At 54.1% G+C, this 22,212-nt stretch overlaps 2 protein-coding genes across 2 annotated transcripts; both read right to left on the reverse strand.

Annotated features, from left to right (window-relative positions):
* Positions 1-124: 124 nt before the first annotated feature.
* Positions 125-1,863, reverse strand: J4E93_007116 (uncharacterized protein; the record flags this gene model as incomplete). Its single annotated transcript, XM_049345026.1, has 3 exons — positions 125-1,130; positions 1,181-1,524; positions 1,579-1,863. The coding sequence occupies 3 exons, from the start codon at positions 1,861-1,863 to the stop codon at positions 125-127; spliced, it is 1,635 nt and encodes a 544-aa protein (XP_049197951.1).
* Positions 1,864-3,140: 1,277 nt separating this feature from the next.
* J4E93_007117 (uncharacterized protein) lies at positions 3,141-5,230 on the reverse strand (the record flags this gene model as incomplete). Its single annotated transcript, XM_049345027.1, has 5 exons — positions 3,141-3,863; positions 3,923-4,205; positions 4,255-4,459; positions 4,512-4,868; positions 4,927-5,230. The coding sequence occupies 5 exons, from the start codon at positions 5,228-5,230 to the stop codon at positions 3,141-3,143; spliced, it is 1,872 nt and encodes a 623-aa protein (XP_049197952.1).
* Positions 5,231-22,212: the final 16,982 nt, after the last annotated feature.

The raw sequence follows: 22,212 nt of genomic DNA on the forward strand, positions 1-22,212 counted from the left end.
CGATCACGTGACAGGGACATGGCGCCGCACCTGCAGTTCACGGTACAAATCATAGAATCTAGAATGTCGTAACATACAGCGTAGTGTCGTGCACAATTACATTAATTGCATGCTCATCGTCTATCTAAATCAAGCTTCTCTTAACCCTACTAACAGCACTAGCACTCGGCGTGCTCGTAGGCGGCAAAGGAACATACTCCTCCGTATGCGTACTCTCCGCCGTCCCATTCGTACTATAATCATCCGTAACAACCACACTCCCATCCGCAATAACAACATGATCCAACACGCGCTTAAAATGCTCAAGACTAGCCACAGGCTGGTAATACGGCACCTCATGCCCCGCCTCATAGATCCTAGTAAACGAGAAATTACCATACTCGCGCACCTCACCATACTCAACGCCATCAACAAGGAAGGGAGTGTAGCCCGCAGCGCGGAAAGCTTCAGAGTCTGTGTAGTTGACAGCGAGGGAGACGGCTTCGCCGCCGAACCAGTTGCAGATGTAGTCTGCGTCGCCGTAGAGGAGGGCGACGCGCACGCCGTAGCTGAGGATCTCCTCGAGGTCTTCGAGGAAGTTGGGGAAGACAAAGTCGCCGGTCGTGGAGAAGCCGTAGGAGACGTTGGGGGCGTTGGTGCTGGTGTAGTTGATGTTTACGCCGATGGCTTCTTGCGTGGAAGCCAGGTTGAGGAAGTCTTCGAAGTAGTCCGGGGGCGTGGGGTCGTCGTAGGGGTGGCGGATGTCGTAGACGCCGCGGCCGCCGAAGGCGTAGTACGGCTCTTCGACGAGAGAGCGGCAGAGGTTGGTGGCCTCGGCGCAGGTAAGGTAGCCCTCTTCGGTGGTGCGGTCGGATTGCTTGCAGTAGTCGATTTGGTCGCGGCAGCCTCCGGGCATGTAGTAGGCGTTCTTCATGAAGGTGTAGACGGTGTCGTTGACTGCCTTGATGCCGTAGGTGTTGTTCACCGCAAACTCCGGGTAGTAGGGCGCCTGGATCTGCTCGTCGACGATACCGTTGATGACACCGAGAGTGTCCATCTCGACTTCGACACCGGCACATGAACCGTTCTTGATCTTCTGGTTTTGTTGATAGAAGTAGTTGTAGAACCCTGGGCCGTAGTGACCTCCGTAGCTGGTAACATATCAGCATTGCGTACATTTTGAGATGATCACATGACCTACCTCTCAGTCCAAAGGTTGAAAGTGAAGTTGGTGATATCGGGATCGAGCTGCGGGCTCAGCTCCAAGAAAGCCTGAAGAATGTGCCATGCACCAATGGCTGCAGCATCGGTAGTGTTGGCGGTATCTGGGTCGACGAGCGAGTAGCGACCATCCTCGTCGGTCTCGGTGGTTTCGTAAGAGAAACCCACACCAACGGGCTGAGAGAGATACAGCATGTTGCTGCGCTCGTTCCACGAGTAAGGGTTCAACTGTGTCTTGAGATCCTCGGTAACGTTGCAAGGGCCATGTTCCTGGAACAGACCAATGAGAGAGTCACTTCCGGGTCCTCCGTTCAACCACAAGGTCTGACAAGATGGTTAGTACACGCTTTGGTAACGCTTCACGAACAAGGTACTTACCAATGGCTTCTCGGACGGGTTCTCGCGAGCCTCGAAGAACCAGAAGAACATGTTCGTCGTCGGGTTGAGGCTGATGTAACCGGCATAGTCGTCGACACCCTCGGTGGTCTCGCACACACCCGCCTTGCCAGGCTGCTTGTACGTGATCTTAGCACCAGCAGCAGAAGTAATGGTCGTGACGCCGGTAGGGTCAGCGGGCACTTGGCGTTCCTTGATGAACGGCGCGCGAGCATTGGCTAGCGAAGCAGCGGCCAAAACGGCGGCGAGTTGAGCGAAGCGCGCCATGGTGGGAAGCTTGTCGGGAAGAAGAGCAACCAAGACTTCAGCGAATGCTTGCCCAGCAAAGTAGTGTCTTCCACCTCTTTATATACACGGCCTTACTACGAAGCCAAGCGGCTTTGCGTGCACCGGCTCACCTAGCTACGCATGCTTCTCGCGTATTTCAGCGCTGGGTCAACGTCAGACTACATGGTCGTATGCTGCGAGCCGCGGGTTGGGGCACAGGAAAGTAGTCTAGATCAGGCAACTGCGGACGTTCTGTGCAATTATTGGCCGGATAACGTGTCTCTGAAGATCCTCCGGCTGTGTGCTGGGAGCAGTGCTCAGGAAGTTCGGCTAGGATGTACCGGCACGTCCCTGGCGGGGAGATAGAGTGTGATTTGCTGTTTCACCTGCGCGACCATCAGGCATCCTTGTGCCATCTTCTTGCGCTCTTTTCTTCAAGCTGCAACTTCACCCGTCATGTTCGCACGCCCATTTCATCAAGTCCTTTGCTACAATATCGCGTTGACGTTGAAGCCTCGTATCCACAAGCCCCAAAGCTTGCTGCAGCGCGCATAATGAGCTCCTTACCCAAAGAAGAAGCTCGCTATGCACAGCGGCGGAACAAGGCCCTTTGCCAAGGCTTGTCTTGCTTGTTACCGGGCGGGCAAAGCTTATCGACGTCATGATTTCGGCGTGATATTGGACGGGGGGCTGGCACTGAGTTTGATGAGCCGTTCGCTGTCGATGGTGTGTGGAGGTGGAGGGAGGGGAAGAGGCCGGGAATTGCCCCGCCACATGCCGCAGCCCAGCCCTGTGCTGACTCCGACTGAGCGGTAGGCCTTAATTGTGGCTATGGCGACTGAGGCGATTACTTGGAACTGTAGGCTTTTTCCTGCATCAGGAAGTCAAATCGCATGGCTTGTTGCATTAGGGACTCGAGATGGCCAAGGCTTAGTTCAGATGGGTGAGTGGTGTCTGGTTGCACAGACCACTAGCAAGTGGCTGGGTGGGGACAATCGCAGTCAGCAAGTAGATCGCTCGCAATACGGGCAACACGGCACGGTATCTCGGTGTCTTGATGAACCAGGCTTCAAGCGGGTGAGTATCCAGGCGGGTACACGCGGCGATTACAGCAATTGGTCGCGTCTTCAGAGATCTTAGCTTGGAGTGAGCAATGTAGTTGGTGGCATTCACTAATGCTCTAATCTCCGGACATTGAGAGGTTTATGTGTGAAACACACACACAGAGGTTACTCCTACCCAGCGTACAATAGCCCATCCGCAGCTTCCGGGCTGGATTACGCAGTAATTCCAGCACTCGTCACACTCCTCCGCCTCGCCTCCTCCACATCACCACCAAAATACCTCGCAATTTCCACGTCCAACTCCCTGCCCATCAGCTTAGGCATCTCCTTCGCTTGCTTGACCGGGTTGATACCCATATGATGCGCGCTCGCAAAGATGACATCCAACTCTTCCAGACTGCGACCCTTGGGCTCTGGGAAGAAGAAGTAGACGCTGGGTATGAGGCAAGCATTGAAGACCGCGAACATCGTGTATGTGTTGTATTGCAGATTCGCGAACGCTGGGGGCGTGATCATGACGATGACGAAGTTGGAGATCCAGTTTGAGCAAGTAGAGAGTGCGTTTGCTTGGATGCGGATGCGGAGGTTGGTGATTTCGGCAGGGTAGAGCCATGTCATCCCTAGCCAACCGATTGCGAAAAACGTGTTGAAGGCGAACATGAACACCACAGCCGTGATGCCGTACTTTGGCTCTAGGACCGGAGCACCAAATTCGTTCTCGGTAGCTGTCGACACCATGCCGCTCATGATGGCCATGCTAGCCATCATGCCGAACGCACCGGATAGCATGAGTTTACGACGGCCAGCTCGTTCGATCAAAGGGATTGCGACTAGTCCGGCGAAGAAGTACTCGGTACCGTTGCAGGCGGACAGGAGACGAGACATGTCTGGGCCGAACCCGAGTGAGTTCTCGAAGACGTAGGTTGCGTAATAGGTCTGGGTGAAAGCAAGGTCAGTTTGTGGTTCACCACAGCGATATTTGAAGGTATACGTACGATGAGATTGATACCGCTGATCTGTTGGAAGAACTGCGATACAACACCCAATAGTGTGCGCCGAAGGTTCTGACTGGGACCGTTGTGCAGAAGCTCCTTCATCTTGAATGGACCATCCCTACTTTGCGCTTCCAGCGCGTCTTTGATGTTTGTGAGCTCCGTGTCGACTTCTTCCGCGTCCGCAGATGTACCGGCGAGGCGAGCAAGTAGGAGTCGGGCTTCAGTATAGCGGCCACGCATTACGAGCCATCTTGGCGAGTCGGGCAGGAAGCAAAGACCGATCCTAAGATGATGTTAGCGGGATACCGTGAATGCGGAAGAGGTATACATACATGACGAGGATAGTAAAGAAAGACTGGAAGACAATGGGGAACCTCCAGCGTACGGAGCTATAGCTCTCACCCGATGGGAGGAAGTAGAATCCATAAGTTACCCAGTACGATATCATGATACCTGCGACAATGACTGCTCCGGATGTGATGATCAAGCGTCCACGCTTCTCCGGTTTCGCGCATTCAGATTGCCAGGTCGGGATCGCTGGGAAGGCTGTTAGCAAGTAAGGCCGCGTGCGGGTCGATGTACTACTGACTTGCTGTGACCATGCCATTGCCGATGCCACCGACCACACGACCGATTGACAGTAGGGCATAACCGTCAACTCCACCACCACGAGCACCTCCTGCGGCCACTTGAAGAACAGTTCCAACAATCATGATGAAGCTGCCCCAGAAGCTACTGCTTTTCCTTCCCCAGACCTCACCGTAGAACAGGATGAGAACAGCGCCGAGGAAACATCCGATCTGATACACCGCGACGCATGCGGATAAGATACTGGGGCTGCCCGTGCACATGCTCGGATCAGGCACAGTGTTGGTCGGTGCGTCGAGCCAGCAGAGGTTGTTCTGACGTTCGCGCGGTGTCATAAGAGGAAAGTGGCGTTGGAAATCTAGATGGTGAGTGAAGTTAGTGAGTGTCTCATGCAATTCATGCGTCAGTGTACTTACCGTCGAGCGTGAGGACTCCAGATAGAACACCTTGGTCATAACCAAACATGAGAAATGCCAAGCAAGAACACCATGCTATGGCGGTGTTCAGCGCTTTCCCTTGGAGGAGACCGATGCCGGGAACGTGCCATTCTGGTAGGTTGCCGAGCTTGGAGAAGATACCCAGTACGCCGGAAGGTTGCGATGCTACTTTTTGTTGTTCGATCGCATCTTGTGAAGATGAAGAGTTCCCATAGTTGATGTTATCGATGCGCGCGTCAGGCGAATGTTCCGAGCGCTTCTCGTCCATCTTTTCGGAACCCATTTTGATACTGAGATAGTCGAAAAGGTCCTAGCGAGCGTACAGTGCAAACATCTGCTGGTCAGCGTCATCTTATACTTTTGCGCTTCCGCACACTCGGCTATCCTGCCGGTAAACAGACGCGTTTAGGTTGCAGCCAACTCCTCCGTGCGCCATCACCTGCGTCCCCAGAGTCTTAGCCATGGCATTTATGGGGTAATTTGTGGCTGGTACAAAGCCCATAGCCGACGTAGTCCAAGACTTTATCAAGTCGGAACGACCTCTTCGGGCAACCCGTCCAGGTGCTGAGGCTTTTCCGATGCACTAAGTAGGGCCAAGAGGCCAGACAAGCAGCGGAGCGGAGCCTTGACCTTGGCGAGCATCCTCATCTCGGCTTTCGGGTCAGAAATACGGGAGAACCTGCGAACAGAGATGAGTATTGCCGCGTAGTCGGGGAGATGGAGTAAGGAAAGTTGGAGTAAGCGAGAGTGAGAAGTTGTTTGTTGTGTGGCAGACGTGCTGTTCATGTCTGCTTTGAATCGTATATAACGCCGAACCATGCTGACTGTATAGTACATAGGCGAGCAAGCATGCGGCTTGCTTCATGCCTGTCGATGGCTCCAGATGGTAGTCCTTGCTGCCGGGGCTTCCATCTGTGGTGCGCGGCTTCCCTCTATTCATCCTGACTTCCATAACAGCCCAGATCCAATATTCATTGTGATCGTCCAGTGTCCCCGTTGCGCCCGCTCGTTTCGTGGTGAAGAGTTTGTTCTATTTCTTGCCGCGTTTGGCTTCGAGGAAAAGTACTTGTTTCCGCACTGTTCGCTGTCAGCCATGTTCTTGCATCCAGCCTGCCCCGCGAGGACCCGCGGGCCCTTCGATTGCCCCAAAATTGCATCCAGTCTAGTATGACGTCGTGTCTAAGGCCGGCGCGCCCATGGACGATGGAGAGAAAGGAGCGATGGCGTCGTACCAATGGGATCGTATTTAAGCATGCTCAGCGGTTGATGCGCACGTGGTCTTTGCATTGTCCGGTAGTAGCCCGTCATGGCCATCGAAATCAGGCGCACCATAATGGTACGGGACTTTGCTGTAAGGCTCGTCGTCAGCGCATGTCCGCAGATGTGTGAGTCGTGGGAGGGCGCATTGTGAATCGGCGAGGGCCTCGTCTCGGCTTCTAGGGGCTCGATGCGATAGAAAATTAAGAGCGCATACCTTTCTTCGCCATTGCGACAGGCGGAGATGTGTGGTGCCGACGTCAACGGTGGTGATGTCGCGGCGTGACGATTTGCAGATGCGGATCTTGGCCCGGAGGTTCTGCGGCGCCAAGGTCGTCAGCCAATCAGCGTCGATTGAGGTCTTCGCATCACCTAGAGTTCAGCTGTGCCCGTCAAACCTCTTCGCTTCAACCATCACGGTCATAATTTTGTTCGCGCCTCTCACCTTTGCAACCATCCTGACCTGTTCCATCAACAGCAGTGTTGCTCTTTCTTCGGCCCTTGGAGTCATGTCTGACAGCGATTGCGCGATTGCACGATACGCCTACCTATCGTGTCCTCTTCAGAACCCGTTTTCGTCTTTGCGACACTTCCGCTTTCAATGTCATATCGTGTTTCCTCGTTCATTCCATTGTCTCCATCTTCGTTCCCAGATTCGATGCCCGTATGTGATATCGTCGTTCCATCCTCTTACAACATATCTTGGTCACCGACCTCGAGGATGACGACACGATTTGCAATCGGCCATCAACATTGTTGGCGTACCTCACTCACTTCAGATTCGAGCTCGAAGAGATATCGAAAAAGATATGAATTGATCTACCTAAGAATGTTGGAGCAGAGCAACCTGCAGACCCACGCGACATGCCGTTCCATGTAGCGGGCGAGCGGAACAGCTCTGCGTCCATGCATATACGCAACCTGCCTTCCGAATCTGCGTAACGGGCGCAGCAAGTATACTTGATGACTCCATTCTAGATCCGACCCCTCGATTTCTGGAAGACAGGGCATGCACTTTGGTTTCTTCTCGGCTCCAGTTTCGGGACACTACTATCGCCCTGAGGCAGTAGGTCCTTTTCTGTGGAGTCGTTGTACTGGTTGGAAAAGCGGCGTTCGAAAATCAAGTGTCCCCTTGGAACACCAGGACCAACGGCAAGCCGGAGCCAACGATGAGCGGAGAAAGCACTCGCAAAAAAGTGCCGCGGAGCGACAGACCTGGATATCAGCAGATTTTCAATGTCGATACCAAGACATCCACAGCCTGGAATGGATGCTTGACGAGCCCTCATGTCGCTTGTCAATACTCAGCCCGCCGGCGTTGGCAGCAAAAAGAGCGCGGGAAAGCAGGGCGTGCGCCAGGCCCGTGTTACCGTCGCCCTGGGTGTTCGAATTGCTGACCTTACACAAGGCAAAGTAACGCCAAAAGATTGGCAAAAAAAATGTTAGCGTCTCTTTGATTGAGCGTGTCATCCTTAGTGCAGGGGCCATGCTAATCTTCTCTGTATCGTTTCAAATGACCAAATGCCCGAAGGCGAAGAGAAGCTCGATTATGGTGGCTATATACCCAAGGTCGAGCGGTGAGGGCGTTTGTTTGCGTTGTGCGGGTACCCGGGCTTGTGCGCAGCGACAAGGCAGCAGGCGGCGTGTGGCATGCGCTAAGCGCCGGCAGGGAGCCTAGGGGAGAGGAGAGGAGTTCCGAGATGGTTGGTCAAAGTTGAGTCGATGTTAGCATGTTCTGCAGTTGGAGTGTTGAGCGTACCTTTGGTGCGGCGCTACCTGCGACGCCAACCTCGCACCACGACGATGGAGGGTCGAAACAGCGGCTGAAGTCAAGGCAATAACCTTGAGAAACCAGATAGTTGGCTTTCGATTCCGTTGCATCATTCGGAAGCTGCCCTAGTTATCTGGTCAGTAATCAGTAATGGACGACATCCGCGGAGTTGAGGTTGACGATCAACCAACGATGACGCATTCCCGCAATCAGGTAGCCAAAAGAGGAGGAGGCAGACATGGAAGAAGGAGAAGAGAAGGGACGGATGTAGCATCTTGCTGATGATGCTTAAGCGTATCTGCGACAATGTTAGCTGTACGCGAATTGGAAGAGCAGGGCAGACGATGACACTCAACACTATGGCGTTGGGTGTATTACGAAGAGTAGACAAGAGCTTGTCGCATGAATAACCTGAAGAGGGCAGACCGCCCGCGGTTAGCATGCTGCTGTCTTGAGAGGAACGAGGTACTTACCGTCGAATCCGAGGAGAGCACATAGGCGTATGCGACACCAACCGGTTAGCATGATGCTGGATTGGGGGTTGAGAAGTACTCACCGTCACGCCGCTGGATACGAGTAAGGGAGCTGGAAGAGCACATTGCGCGCATATGACACCATGCGGTTAGGAGGATGTTGTCTTGGAGAAGAGGAGGTACTTACCTTCAAAATAACCGTCAAGACTGGAGGTCAGCCGCGATGTCGAAGAAGGCCAGAGTACACGCATCGCATTAGCAAAGTCCACATCTTCGGGCATTTGGTCGATTCGAACGACACTCACAGATTGCTGTCGCCGCTGCCGGAGACGACGCCAGAGATAGCCGTCATTGGATCAAGGGCTGGGGAAAGAGACAAGACTAAGATCTCGGCGGCGCGGACTGGAGATGCTACTATCAGGAAGTAGTCTCGGAAGATCATCGCACCGCCTTGAGAAGCGCAGAGCTAGCGTCGACACCAGTTAAGAGGACATGTGAAAGAGTTAGTTATGGTCTTGTACGAAGGGGAGCGAAGAAGGGAGTACTTACCGGAAGCAAAGATACGCAGCCATGTCGACATCAAAGGCGGAAGCATCACGTCACGCAAGCAAAAGGTACCGAATAGGTATCAAACAAGTATAAATCTGTGAAGAGTTAGCAACTGGAACCAGTAAGGGAAGCGAGGAGGGGAGACTTACTCTATCTACCGCAACACCAAGGAGGGTTTCCTTCGACACTTTCCATCATTCAATCCACCGACTCAAGGAGCGTAGCTCGTCCTCGCTGACATAGCCGAAGAGACCGCTGACGAAGACGGTGGTGTTGTTGGGGTCAGTGAACTGGTTCCATCGGCTGGGGGTCAGCGAAAGAGTGAATGAAGCGGAGGGATCGCAGCCATGGCGAAGATTGATCTAGCATAGACCCTGGACTGTATGTGTTCTCGAAGTCGTCGCTGCGGTAGCTCTTTGGCGACGGTGATATGCTCTTGTCCAGGACAGAGCTGTGCAAAAGGACCGTAGCCGTGGCGAAGATTGATCTAGCATAGACCCTGGACTGTATGTGTTCTCGAAGTCGTCGCTGCGGTAACTCTTTGGCGATGGTAAAAATGTACAGGAAACCTTGTGCACCGGCACAATATGCTCTTGTCCAGGACAGAGCTGTTGGCGGTCATCCCATGGGGCGTCATCGGGGAATGGGCAGACGCTGAGACTCGGGGAGGAGGCGCTTCAAGCGTGAGCCACTGAACGGGATAGGCGGACCAGTGGGACTGGAGTGAGTTGCGACACCATCTGGCGGTGATGTTTTCGTAGCCTGCGGGCTTGATGTCCCATTGTGTCATGCGACGTTCGCGCTTCTGGATGTTGGTAAAGCTTGTAAGGTCTGGTGTAGCCTCGCGCGGCTTGTTGAATGGCGGAGACTCCTCTTTTGCCTCCAAACGGCTTGGAGTGTGAATTTCTGGCATCTTGATAATGTTACGATGGGAAGGAGTATCGTAGTAGCCGCCCATTGGGGGAGCGCCCATGGAGTAGCGACAACGTCTTCGACTCTGGCAATTGAAGCAGCCTGATCGGCGACCTTTCGAGCGTTGTCGCAAACTCCAGCACATGCCATCCTGACCAGCTATTGGGTAGTGGTAACAGTCATGTCCATATCATCTCAGGCCATTACACACCAGTTACCAGTATCATTCCTTCATCTCAAATCAGACCAACTCCTTCTGCATCTCAAGGACCTGAGCCTTGGTGCCAGACAGCGCCATAGCAGCGGACAGATCCTCCTCGAAGCCCGCCTGAGGGCTAATATCACTGAACATCTCTTTGCGCTTGTTGACGAGTAGCACGAAATGGCGAGGTAGATAGCACAGATGCTAATGACTCCGTCTGATAGTGTCCAGTAGATTGGCCTCCCTGTCGCCGCGCATCCTGAGGATGGGCCGCTCCGAGACGGGCTTCTGGCGAGGTTTCGAAAGTTTACGTCCACGATTGTGTTCGGGCTGGAGAGCTTGCGCTTGGCGGCATCCTCGTCACCGTCGCCGCCCTGATCCGGGGTGGTGTTCGTCTCCGAGGGAGGCGTTCGCTTGTTGACGAGTAGCAGATCCGGAGTGGTGTTCGTCCCCGAAAGAGGCGGGCGGCTCGTCTCCTCAGCTGATTCAAGATGGTAAACTCCGTGCGCAGGAGCTGGAGGCAGCGGCGATGGAGAGGAGAAGTCGTGGCACTCTAGGCACGGGCTACGAGCATACAGCAGTGGCGAGGTAGCAGTCTCAGATGGAGACCGCCATCCGGGCATGAAGTATTCCAGGGCGTCACAGGCTACTGCGATGTGTGGGCTTCGTCTGTCGGCGATATGCTCGTACTACTGGTTGGGTGAAGAGACATCGGCTGCTTCTGAACTATCGCCCCAAGACAAGCGCCAACCCTATCATTAGGAGAAGGCGACTTACAGCTTGGGGTATGAGGTATGTTAAAGATAGGCGAAGGCGGTGGTCGCTGAGATGAATACCGATCTCGCCGAACATCAGAGCAGGTCCAGTTCTTGTCTTCCATGGCACTCGCGTAGATGATGTCGACCGTGTGCTTCAACTCGAGTGGGTCCGCGTCGATATTGGCGATCCAGTCTTGACGTGGTTGCCGTTGGCACGAGCCGTCGGAGGAAATGAAGTATGCGTTGCGATGCCATCGCGTGGGTGTCGTGAAGCGCAAAGTACTTCTTGCCGATGAGGGTGGCCAGAGGAAACGCGGAAACCAAGTGCTAGGAACCACACGCTGGCTCATCTCCGCCATCTTGGTGTGCAGATTCACTCTCGTAATGCGACCGTGATGTTGGATCTGACGAGGCTGGGCAGGATATACTGCTCCTCGACACTGTTGCCCCTGGGAATGTTCACCATGCGAATCGGGGTGGGCGATGTCGTGTAGGAGCCAAGAGACTCGTAACCAGTTGGTGTCATCGGGGATGGACGGCGCTGGGCTTCGGGGACGACCCGGAAATGTCTGTCGGAGAAGTTTGCGGAAGACCGAGCGCAACGAAGTCCACGTACTCGATGAACAGGTCGATGCTGTAGTTGTTGAAGAGATGCTCTGCATTTACCACCAACTTCAAGATCCAAACGTTTGTCTTGTATGACATGAGAAGAGGTGTGAGTTCTTCACTGCTCACGACGGGCGCCGACTCTATGTTAGAGAAGGCGACCTACCGCCGCAAATGTCTATCGTATCGTTAGTATAATGTTTCATTATGGAAGGGACAATTCAATTTGTAACTTACCAAGAGTTGACGGGGCTTGACATCCAGTGCGACAGTCGATTTGAGCTCGATCTCGAAGGCAGATGAAGCAACATTTGGGAGGAGGATCTGGGGCGCTGGGCATCTTGACTGCCGACGCTACGTCGTTGTTCTCGGAGGTGGATGGCGCATCGCCCCTGAACAGAGATGCAGATGTTCCGGACATCGTGAGGCAAGGTATCTCAAGGTATGGCTGCCACGCTTCGCGACGGTGACACTGACCCTGGGCAGAACGTACTGCTCTTCGACTCCTCGCTACTCTGGATTCTGGTTCGGGGTATGGGATGTCTCGATGGTGCGTAGGAGGTAGAAGCGGACTTGCTGCATTAGACCTCTCCTCGCCGTGGTCACCGAATACTCCTGGGCCGTCCGAAGACGGGCGTCAACCCCACGGTGGGGAAGACGACTTACCATGAACGCCAACCCCCATCGCAGGAGAAGGCGGCTTACCATGGGCACCGACCCATCACTAGGGAAGGCGACTTGTCGCTGTCGAATCCACCTCTTTGAAGCCCGCCTGGGGGCAGCATCCTCCTCCTCAAAGTCCTCTCCTTGAACGTACTCATGTACCATGGTAATGACCTTTTGGAACACATCCATCGACAACAATGAGAACAACATCGCGCCCACTGTGGATTGTTTCTTGGTTCATATCGCCCATGTACGGAGGCGATGTGTGAGCGTAGTATATGCATGGAGGAGCCAAGGAGCCAAGGAGGGTGAAGCGAAACCAAGGCGTGGACGCGACATCAGGGACGCCCTTCTGCGGGACCTCGACGGTGATGGACGGCTCGGGCAGCGTAGTAGAGGTAGTGATGATGGAGCAACCGGAAGAAGCAGAGCTTGAAGTTGACTCAAGCGTGACGGTCATGAAGATAGTCTCAGTCACGATGACGACTGGTCGGCGCTCTCGTGCACCTTGGAGCCGGTCTCCAAATCCAACAAAGAGCAGAAGAGGAAAGATAAGCTTGTTGCGTCTCGACGAGCTCTCGAATCTGCTCCTCCTCGATGTATGTGGGGATGTTGACGATGCTCAGCTTGTTTGGGCTGTCCTTGACAACACAGGTCATGCCAACAAGCAATGTAAGGATGCGCTTGTTGACGAGTAGCAGAAAATCTTGCGTCCTACACGTGTTGGGCCTTCCCGAGCCGACAGGTTGTAGATGGAGCGGATGTTATCGAGACCACCACAAGCGACGTCTGAAAGCGTTGCCTGTGGACGAGTTAGTATGGGTTTCAAGTAGGATGCAAGAAGCTGCTCACCGGTCTTGTACTTTACCTGCTAATGGGTCGCTGCTTGTACCAGCGAGTATGTCCTGGCAGAAGCGAAAGGCGTGAACTTCGTGTACCTTCCATCTTCTAATCAAGAACGCTGCAACGCTTGCAAAAGTAGGAAAGATAGCGACGTCGCATTGTGATTGCATATAACCTTGGAAGTTCGACAAGGCTGGCGTCCGAGGCGGTTTCTCAGCGGGCGTCGATTTCGCTCGCCCGAGGCGGTGGTATCAGGGCAACACCAGCAAGTAGTGTTGAGGTCTTGCTGGCGACTGTAGCTCACTTGGCTACCCTCTCGCCGTGGGAGAGGGCATTGCCCGGGAGGCGGGTGCGACGCGGCGCGGACCCGGAGTCAGATTTTGCCTCCCATGCCCTGGGTGGATGGCAAGGCTTGTCGGGGTGCTGGTATCTGGCAAGCGTTAGTCAATGAAGGGGAATTGATCAAAGGGGAAAGATGATGCTCACTTCGTCTGGCGCCAGCTCGCCTCTTCATTGTAGCTTGTTTTAGCTCAGTGTCCCAGTGACACATCTTGCTTGCTTCCATGTGATCTGCTTGATCTTTCAGGGGCGGAAGGCGTTCTCGGCGAGGAATTGGATTGACCACTCGCGGCGCGGTCGCCTAAACAAACGAAGACACCAGCAGGCAATGACCTTTCCTGCTGGGACTGCTCTGTTCAGCCATCTCCCTGAGACAAGGTGAGATGTTTCCAGGAAGCGCGGCGCGGACGCACAGAGACAGATTCACTTCCCACACTGAGACACGTTAGCAACAACCAAAGGGGAGAGAGGTACTTACATCACTTCGAGAACTGAGACACGTTAGCAAAAGACGAAGGTTGAGGACGACGTACATGCGATAGGCTGTCGAAGCCTTGGGGTCGAATACAATTGCTGCCCACGATGGGCGTATGGATCGTCTGTCTCGACGACATGGCATCTCGAGACGCTGACGTACGAGTGAGAGACAGCCTGAATACATGTCAGTAAGTGCATGTCGCCGGTAAGGGTAGGCGGATACTTAGCGTCGGAGAGACGCTGATGAAAGGTATACCCTTCGCTGATGTGCTGGCCAGCGCGTAAGTCGGCATGGATGGCGAGCTTGGAGGAGGAGAGAAAGCAAAGAATAGTGAAGATGGTGAGGATGCTTAGGAAAGCGAAAGAATTGGAAGAAGGTTCAATGCGATTAGGCACGACTATACTGGAGCTCATTTAGCCGACCTTCTCCGAAGAGAAGGGCGTTACCAGGAGGCGGCGACGGGGAGCCAGAGTCAGATTTTTGCCATCCCACCCTGGAACACTAGTTAGCCGACGACGGAAGAGGGGGGATACGTACGTGTAGAGGGTGCGTCGTCATGTTGTACAGCGGTGGCATCCGACATGGTACTTCTTCTCCTGGGCGAAGGCGAGAGGAGGGAAAGAGGGAGGTATCGGAAAGACAACGGAAGTCCATGGTGCCATGCGTGCGCAAGCCTCGATGAGCTTCTTGGGAAAGCTGAAGGCCAGTTGTGGGAGGCGTCACGGTTCGTGGTGTTGAGCTCGACGGAAGGCGACAGCAATATCCTAATGTAGTCAGCCAGAGGGCTCACTTCAGTTAGATATCGGGGTACTTGGAAGGGGAGAGAGTAAGGTTTGAGGCGCCATGTACTGGTATCGTTAGTCAATGAGCTAGATGAGGGAAGGGAATGGACTTAGAAGTGGACCAAGAATTGTCGAGATGGTCGTGAGGGGTCCGCATGTATGAGACCGACAAGCAGCGCGTTGCTATTGCAATACGGTATGCGACAAGCCATGGTCTGAGAGAGGTCAGTAAAGAAGGGGAGGACAAACCTGGATGGAGGAGGGCGGGGGAGATAAGGAGATGGAGGTGGAAGGGCAAGCACCACTAGGCAAAGGTTAGTCAAGGAACTTATGATGTAAGATAGAAGAGGTAACATACCAATGAGTGGACATAGTCGTTTTGTGGGTAAACATTGCGGGGTAGTGACGCCGAATGGTCCGGCGAAGATACTGCTGGTGACGACAGCAAGTGTCGTAATGGAAGCGCTGCGACTACAAAATGATTATTAGCAGGTCGAGGCGACGCCGCATTGACAGCGACGTCGAACTGTTAGAGTAGAGGAAGGGATACCTGAAGATGTGGTCAGACCTGGCGGCAGCAAGGTGTGCCACGAAGAGAGCCAGCGACTACAAGTTGCGGATTAGCTGGTCGAGGGTGACGTCGTACTAATGACGACGTCGCAATGTTGGAGAAGGGGAGGGGATACTTGTAGAGGTGGCTGGAGTTGGCTCAAAGTTTTGGTGTGGGGTACTAGACCGGACGCGCGAAAGCGACGCCAGCGAGGTCGTCGTCAGCGAAGTCAAAGGCAAGGAGAGAAAGATACTGATGGTAAGGATATACTTATTCCCATGCAAAGCATGGGCGATCGACTCTAGGCGAGCCAGGAGGAGGCGGGGAGAGCCAAAGTCAGCGCTACTGCTATCGAAATCAGCGGGCTGTCAGAGAGGCAGTGGGGGGATACCTTGAGGCAATTGCCAAGTAGAGTAGAGGTGTCGGAAGGGGAGATGAAGTTTCGAGGAGCAGAAAAAGGGCGATTGGGAGGCGATTTTGGGTGGTGGTTGTGGGAGAAGGAGAGAGGGAGGGAGTGAGACAAAAAGCTTTGATTTATGCTAAGGCAGCTAACTGAGAGAGCGGCGGTGACGGCGAGTTGTTCAATAGTATCAATATCACCGCGGACAATGAGACAGGGGTGTGCAGATGGCGGCAGCTGGATGCATCTGCCACTGAGACATTGCAACACCAAGAGAAGAGCTGGGAGGACGACGATGATGATTTTAGATAGTTCTATAGTATTGCATCCTCCTCGCGAGGCCTTGAAGTCCTATCCTACCGTGTTGTGTTGGTGATCCTGACCTTACTTTGCCTTTGACGCTAGTGATAATCTCCGCGGACCCCTTCAGCACCATCACCACTGCCAAGCCTGCACCGACTTGAGATAGCCCAAAGACTTGCAGATGCTTGGGCACAAGCTGCTCGAAGGCGGACGAAGCCCCTGAAGCTGCTGCATGCATCGGGAAGAGGTTCAGCAACTCTGCCAGAACAGGAGCGGCGTCGAGGCAGCTATGAGCTCAGGGATCGCAGTCGGCGACGACGACCTTGCCTCAGTCGAAAACGACGAGCATGAGAGCAGATCTCCGTTAAGAGTAGGAGCAGCCTAGTCTCTGCTTACTTGTAAGTATATGAACAGATGTTGTGACTTACATCGCCCAGGGCGGGCACCAAAATGCGTCTTCCGACATACACCATCGCGGAGAAATCCACCAGCACTACACCTCAACCAGCCCGATGAGTTCGACGAAAGACTCCCTTCCACCACTCCCTCCGAGGCATCGAAGCGGCGACGAGAACGGCGATGGCGACGGCGGAGATATTGCACCGCGCACGAAGAAGTCCGGTCGAACACAACCCAAGGGCAGCATAAGGGCGCGGAGATACCGTATGAGATAGAGCTTCCAGTTGGCACAATATCGCCTCTGGAACACGAAAGGCTTGTCCTTTCCTCGCGTCTCAACTCCGCAAGACTTCTTTGACGGCGGCACGATCATGTCCGACGACCCTCTGCACATCGGGGCTCGACGAGCTACACGACAACCATCGCCTCCTCAAGCATCGGCGCGCCAACATGTACGGCCTCTCCTCTCTCCTCATCGAACAGCGCGACCCATCGGCGAAGGCACAACAGGGGCTCTGCTGGCAACGAACAGACCGCTCGACCAAGGGCGGGCATGGCGCCGGTAAAACAACCCCATCAACAACGGCGCCTCAAACTTCCAGCTTACTGAGCGCCTGGAAGATCCACGGGGAGAGACCGATACTTCCAAAGTTTGCATGACGGCGGTGGGCGTGAATGGAGTCTTTGGCGACTTACCTCTCGCAATACGACTCCGCCGAACCTGCGCCGTCACCCTGAGCATACCCCGCAAGCCTTTCCCACATCGAACCACCACAACGCTCCCCGGGACAGCAGACGCCTCCTTCACGGCACGCGCCGGTGGAGAAGCCTCAACGACATCGCGGCAAGACTGAGGGCGAACGACGAAGACCAGGACACCAGAGGCGCAACTAGGATGCGGGGATACCGCGGCCATGCGGAGGCTTCATACCATGCACACAAAGGTATGCAAGCCCCAGAGGGAGCCCCTTGGCTAGGCGAGGCATCGACCGACCGAGCTGCGGTCCGACCATGCATGCGGAGGCGTCCTTCTTCCTGTGACGAGCCTTCCGATCATCATCAGCCGGATGGCCGGCAGTCTCCAAGACCTGCAGGAACTTAGGCTAATCTCCTGATCATAGTGCCCAGAGCTGCGCCGTACAGCTTTATCCGCCGGTACCAAGCCTCCCAGCATCCGCCCGCCTTACGCACCTGCGCGCCAAGAACCCCGCGGAGGAATATAAAGGACACGGACGAGGTCGAGCGATATAAGCAGCGGTACAAGACATCGAGGTCGCGATGGCCTCACACGCTGGACGCTGAAGTTGATGGTTATACCCGCGGGCACTTCCAAAGGCTTAACGGAATTCAGCGGCAGCGTCTCCGCTAGCTTCATCACCAGCTCCATGGTCCAGGCGAAGCAGCGAAGGTTGGCGCCTTCGCGTCTTCCGTTGTCTCCCGCCGCAAATCGCGTCTCCGCAGACCAACTACTCACGGTCACTGTCGTCGAATCGAGCGAAGCCGTACAAGCAACATCAATACGGGACATGGCCGATAGACCTACATGCAGCAGAGGGGGTGCGACACCTTTGGCTTTCGGGCAAAGACCAGACGCAGCATCAAGTATTCGGCATGCCTCCTCGATGGTATGAACATAATGCGACAGCAAGTAGTCATGCCTAGACTCTTTCCGAACTCGCTCAAGTTCGGTCCGCACGCGTAACAAGATGTTGGTGACAAGGAATAACCACAGTGGAGGGCCATTGGTTGCAGGAGACGTGGAGAGCCGGCGAAGACTTGGTAAGAGTTTACTGTAGCATGATGACAAGAACTGACTATTGAGCAAAACGACCAAACTCGAATCCCACGCCGCAAGGCGAGACGGCAGCTGCAGTACGCCCTCCACGGAACGACGCCATCGAACGCTCCCTCCTCTTCCCAACGCGCAAACGGCTCGCCGGACACCGCCGACGCTCGCGGTATGACAATACAGAAAGGACAGACAAACGGATAGGAAGAAGATCTGGAAAGAGAACAGATGTCGCGAACAGATACAGAGAGACAAGGAGATGATGTCGAACATACCTTCAGCATACGGCAGCCGGGGCGTCGAACCGCGTGCCGCGATGCATCGCTATGGGAGGGGCAAATCGCATAGCACCAGCCCAGGCGTCGAAAGCAAGCTTCTAGAGCTATGCGCCGGTCGAGCGACGAGGCTTCACATAATCTCCTGGATCTGCGACGTTGCTGGCGTCCAAGATGGATGGCGGCGGGCGTGATGCAGGATGGGAGAAGTTTGATGAGGCGAGGTGTGCTCCTGGCAAACTTCAGCTAAACCATTTTCGTCCAAGGGTCCCCTCAGTCCCTCGTCGACGCGTCGACGCGCTCCCATACTTTCCTCACGACGTTTGGACATCAACAACTTGTGCTATTTACAATCATGTGCGCAAAGACAATAGAAATTCGATGGGAGAGATGGCTCGATGATGCAGCTTGCGATGCCATCGAGCTGCAGATGGAAGAACCGTCGAGCGGAGAAGACACGGACGCGCATCGGCAACGCCAAGTCTACCTCCACACGCGTGGAAGATGGCCACGTCTGAAGACCGCCACCGAAAAGCCAGCAGGACCTTCTGTGCCCTAGCAACTACTTTGTCAGCGACAGCCAATCATCGGATGCTCAAGACGAAGTGGAGATGGGTTGCTCAGTTTTACAGAGATGTTACAGAAGAAAACAGATGTGACGGTCTTCACGAATCGGAAAAAGGACTTCTAATCATGGCAAAGAGTGCAGAGGAGTCGTGCTTACCGTCGTTCAATCTGCGCTGCCTCTCTGACCACGCACGAGATCGACCGCTCTTCGATCATACGTTCCCGGCGATGCACGCCAAAGCGACTACGACGATGTCGATACCTATAATGCTGCGCAAGCCCAACCGCACCGCTCGATCTGGCCTCATGCCTCGTTAGCGAAGTTCGACAAAGAAGAAGCTTCAAAATTCGGAGATAGCATCGCGTATTCAGTAAAGGCGGGTACTCAAAACCGAAATGTACAGAAGAGGGCACAAGAAATCGCTGCGGTAAAGGCAGTGCAGTCGATAAACAAGGTACACTGGCTGATCGCACCCGTGTTCATGCCCTCGCAAGGTCGTGTCCTCATGAAAGTAAGGGTTAAAGTATATCGGGAAACAGGTTCATCATAACACGACAGGAAGAGGAGGAGATGGCAGTACATATCTTTGACTGGAACTCGCGCCAAACCGGACCTGGGGGCATGTGAGGATGCTCAACGACTGCAAACGTCGACTTTGCGAAACGGCGCTTACCTGGACGCCACACGATGGGGCCGATGTTCTGCTCTCATACCTCGTTAGCCAAGCTCGATCCTATAAACAAAAGCGATGAGAAAGAGGTTCAAATTGCTCAGTTCCGTTTTTGACATGTCTACTACCTAGATGCATGTGCCACAGGGGCCATGCATCTGGTTGTCGACGATGCCATTCAAGCCGTCATTTACAGTAAGACTTAAATGTGGATATTCGGCAGAGTAAATCATCATTGCAACAAAAAAAACGCGAAAAACAGAGAAGGACTTACTTCGGGAGCGTGCGAGTCAGCGGATACACGTTCGCGATCCTGAATTACTGCTGGCGGCGGCAATTTCTGCTGTTGGTCGTCATCATGTCGATGTGCTGCCTCCATACGGAGACGAGTGGCGTGCAGTACATTGGTCGATGTGTCGCATCGCGGTCAAGACCGAGCCAGCCTCCTGCATTGTCAGTCACAGCCAAGACATGTATGACAGGTAGCAAACAGAAGAGTGGGAAGCCTCAGAGTATGATACATGATGATGACCTCATGGGTTGTCGAATGAGATGCTTAGTCGGTTGCTCATCATTGGCCAAGTTTTGGATGAAGTGTCGCACGCTTACCTCGGAGAAGACGGCCCTTGCAGTAGAGGCGTGTGGGTGGGAAGGCCTTTGATAAACTTACCAGCATCGTCGCCAATAACCTTGCCATCAAGGCCGGTGCTTCATGAGCCTAGTGCTTGTCAGCAGAGTTCACCAGCACAGTACGAGGCACAGAGTGGAAGTGTGATCTTCAGAACAGTTGAATGTCGCCATCGGAACTGACGATCGTGCGTCTTCCGGTCTGAACCTTACTCTTTGATCATCATGAGGGGAGTTGGGCAAGTAACATGAACGACTGCGCACTTACCTTTATTGGATATGTTCTCGACTAGAGCTGCCTGCGCCTCAATGTCAACAAAACGAAGCTCAAACCTCGGTCAAGAAAAGCCAATGAGAACCCTCAGCGATAGGTTTCGACAGCGAAAGTTCGGTGATTGGAATGAGTGTTGATGTATCGTCATCGGGTACTTCGTATATGTGCAAGAGTTGGAATGGATGAGGGATGCGTACCGAGGATGACATGACGATGCGACCTACCGACCTACTGCAAGGTCGGCAACTCCGACAAGTCGTTATCGTCTGCGAACTCGTCGCGAAAAACCTACTAGAGTGTTAACGGACATGCTCATCAAAGTTCTCGAAAAGGCTGTCATCGTCTGAAAAGATGTAAGAGAGCGACAAACCACACGCGGCACTCGCGGGGAGGAGCTAGCTCGCCATGGACCAGTCACGCATCGACCTGCAGATTTTGAAGATACTGCTCCTTCCTTGCCCAAGAGCAAATCGACCGAGTCGACTGGTAGTTGTAGTTTAAGAACAGATATCCGAGAGCGGGATGTTTTGCAGGTCTTTTGTTGATCTCGGCGCGTGGGTGTACGAGTCAGGATATGGAAGATCGATCCTCCTACACCCTGCGCCTGCAGGGCGATATGAAGAGATGGGAGAGAAGAAGACGGTGTGGCGGACTTACCTAAGTCTGCTGAAGCCATGATGGCTGCTGCTGGTGCGCTCCCGGAACACTACGATTGAGTCAGCCAACGCCCCTGCTCGTACTCAAATTGGAGACATGTTGTAGGAATGTACGAGCATGACAACCTATAGGCACATTTGCCGACGAGGGCAGCGCGAATGGAACAGTCATGCGTCGCTACACACTGCTTGAACGGGTAGCTTCTCTTTGTTTGTGTGTGTATGTGTACTCCCTCGCCAGGGTACTGATTACCATGCTGATCTTCCTCGTATCGTTTCAAAGTTTTTCCCACGTTCAAGACTGACGTGTGTGATCTTGCTCTCGGCGCGCTGGATCTCCGAATCACCGGAGGGTCATGCGAGAGAAGGGTATGGAAGATCCGTCCTCGCACACCCGGCGCCTGGGTCTGATATGGAAACGGGGAGTAGGAGAGAGAAGTCGAAATTACCTGATGCAGCTAAGCTGAGGAAGCTGGTGGTCTAGCGGCGGCGTCAAAGGAGTAAGACGGGTTGCGAAGGCCGATGCCGATGCCAAATCTAGAAAAGGTGTCAGTTTACTCAAGGTCGGTAGCCTTTCGACAGCAGGACAACGACAACAGTGCAAAAGCGACGAAATGTACGAGCTTGACAACCATCCAGGCCGTACCGGTAGATGGCTACCACGGCGAGGGGAACAGTCAAGGGTCGACGCGGTCATTTGCCCCCCTCCGCGATCATGGATCGCTATGACCTCTCTGCCATCAGAGATTGGCGACGGTATCTGATCGTCATTCCAGTTTGTCTCTGGGCTCGAGACGCGCTGCTGCAGCAGCGCCCAACAAGGACCAACAAACCCACTCATCGCGTCATGGCTTCAATATAGGCCCCGGGAAGCAGGTTGCGGTATGAGGAACCACAACCCAGGATGCGGGGCCAGATGCTCATCCAACGTGTCGGTCGGTATGATCTGAGCAAGAAGGAAGACAGACTTACCTAGGGTTGTGACATGTTCTTACTGTCCGGGTGGGCGGCGCGTCAATGTATGATGGGCGATTCGGTTGTGGATGACCATCGAACGGCCCGGCCAGGGAGAGCAGACTGGGAAGGTAGAAGGTACCTGCGAGCACTTCCGTCAGTTG

The sequence above is a fragment of the Alternaria ventricosa genome, assembly GCF_023758065.1.
Source record: "Alternaria ventricosa strain BMP 2768 chromosome Unknown scaffold_12, whole genome shotgun sequence".
Lineage (NCBI taxonomy): Eukaryota > Fungi > Ascomycota > Dothideomycetes > Pleosporales > Pleosporaceae > Alternaria > Alternaria ventricosa.